The sequence below is a fragment of the Meleagris gallopavo genome, unplaced genomic scaffold (genome assembly GCF_000146605.3).
Source record: "Meleagris gallopavo isolate NT-WF06-2002-E0010 breed Aviagen turkey brand Nicholas breeding stock unplaced genomic scaffold, Turkey_5.1 ChrUn_random_7180001956258, whole genome shotgun sequence".
Lineage (NCBI taxonomy): Eukaryota > Metazoa > Chordata > Aves > Galliformes > Phasianidae > Meleagris > Meleagris gallopavo.
In genome coordinates this window covers 2739-3541 of record NW_011216825.1, presented here as the reverse complement: position 1 = coordinate 3541, position 803 = coordinate 2739, and the positions used below count along the sequence as shown (strand labels likewise).

Sequence of the window (803 nt, the reverse complement as noted above, 5' to 3'; positions counted from 1 at the left end):
TTTTTGTCAGAGATCTGCAGGATTTCCTGTTCCCGTGTGAAAAGCACAGAAGTAGTGTGCTGAGTCTTCAGGGCGCAGGTTATGCAAGGACAGAGAGATTATAGATCGGGAATCATCTCGGGAGCCTTTCACTCGACCCTCCACCTCAGGGCTGGATCTAACATAGGAGCTGGTGCTGATGTCAGACAGCCACTTGAGATGACCACCGGGTGCCTGACGGTACCACCAAACACCTGCCAATCTTAAGCCATATCCCTGGCAGGACAGATGCACGGACTCCCCAGGTGCTCGCACACCTCCGCCAGATGCTTCCAGTCTCCACTGTGCACACACTCCTGTAGAAGGACAGCATCAGGAGGCAGGCATTGCACATCCATGGAAGGAAGATGTTCCCCAGCCACTCTGACACTCGCAGGGCAAAGAGATGTCTACATCCTCTGCTGCCGCAGCCCCAGGCCAGGGCCGCTGCCCCAGCCGCCCTCCTCCGCGGGGCTCAGCCAGGGCCGCTCCCGCAGCATCCGTGTCCCCACACAGCCTCCCTGTGCCACGCACAACAGCCGCTCCCCGGCACCGAAGCCGAGCTCCGGGCCTGCGCGCGCCCGCGGGGCAGCAGCAGGAGCCGCGCCCGGCCCCGGCCTCGCCGCCCTCCGTGCCCGCCTCTCACCTGCCGGCCCCAAGGCCAAGGCCAGCAGCCACGGCCCCAGCCCGGCCGCCATCGCGCCCCGCCGCGCCGCCGCCGTCTGCCCGGGAGGCGGACAGGAGCGGAGCGGGGCCGCGCTCGGGCCGCCCTTCGTCGGGGCAGC

General features: G+C 66.3%; 1 gene segment (V, D, J or C); it reads right to left on the bottom strand.

Moving 5' to 3' along the window:
* LOC104917151 overlaps positions 1 to 797 on the bottom strand; it is a 2820-nt gene extending 2023 nt beyond the window's left edge. Inside the window, 1 exon segment of the V gene segment in view lies at positions 665 to 797. Coding sequence covers positions 665 to 716 — 52 coding nt within the window.
* Positions 798 to 803: the final 6 nt, after the last annotated feature.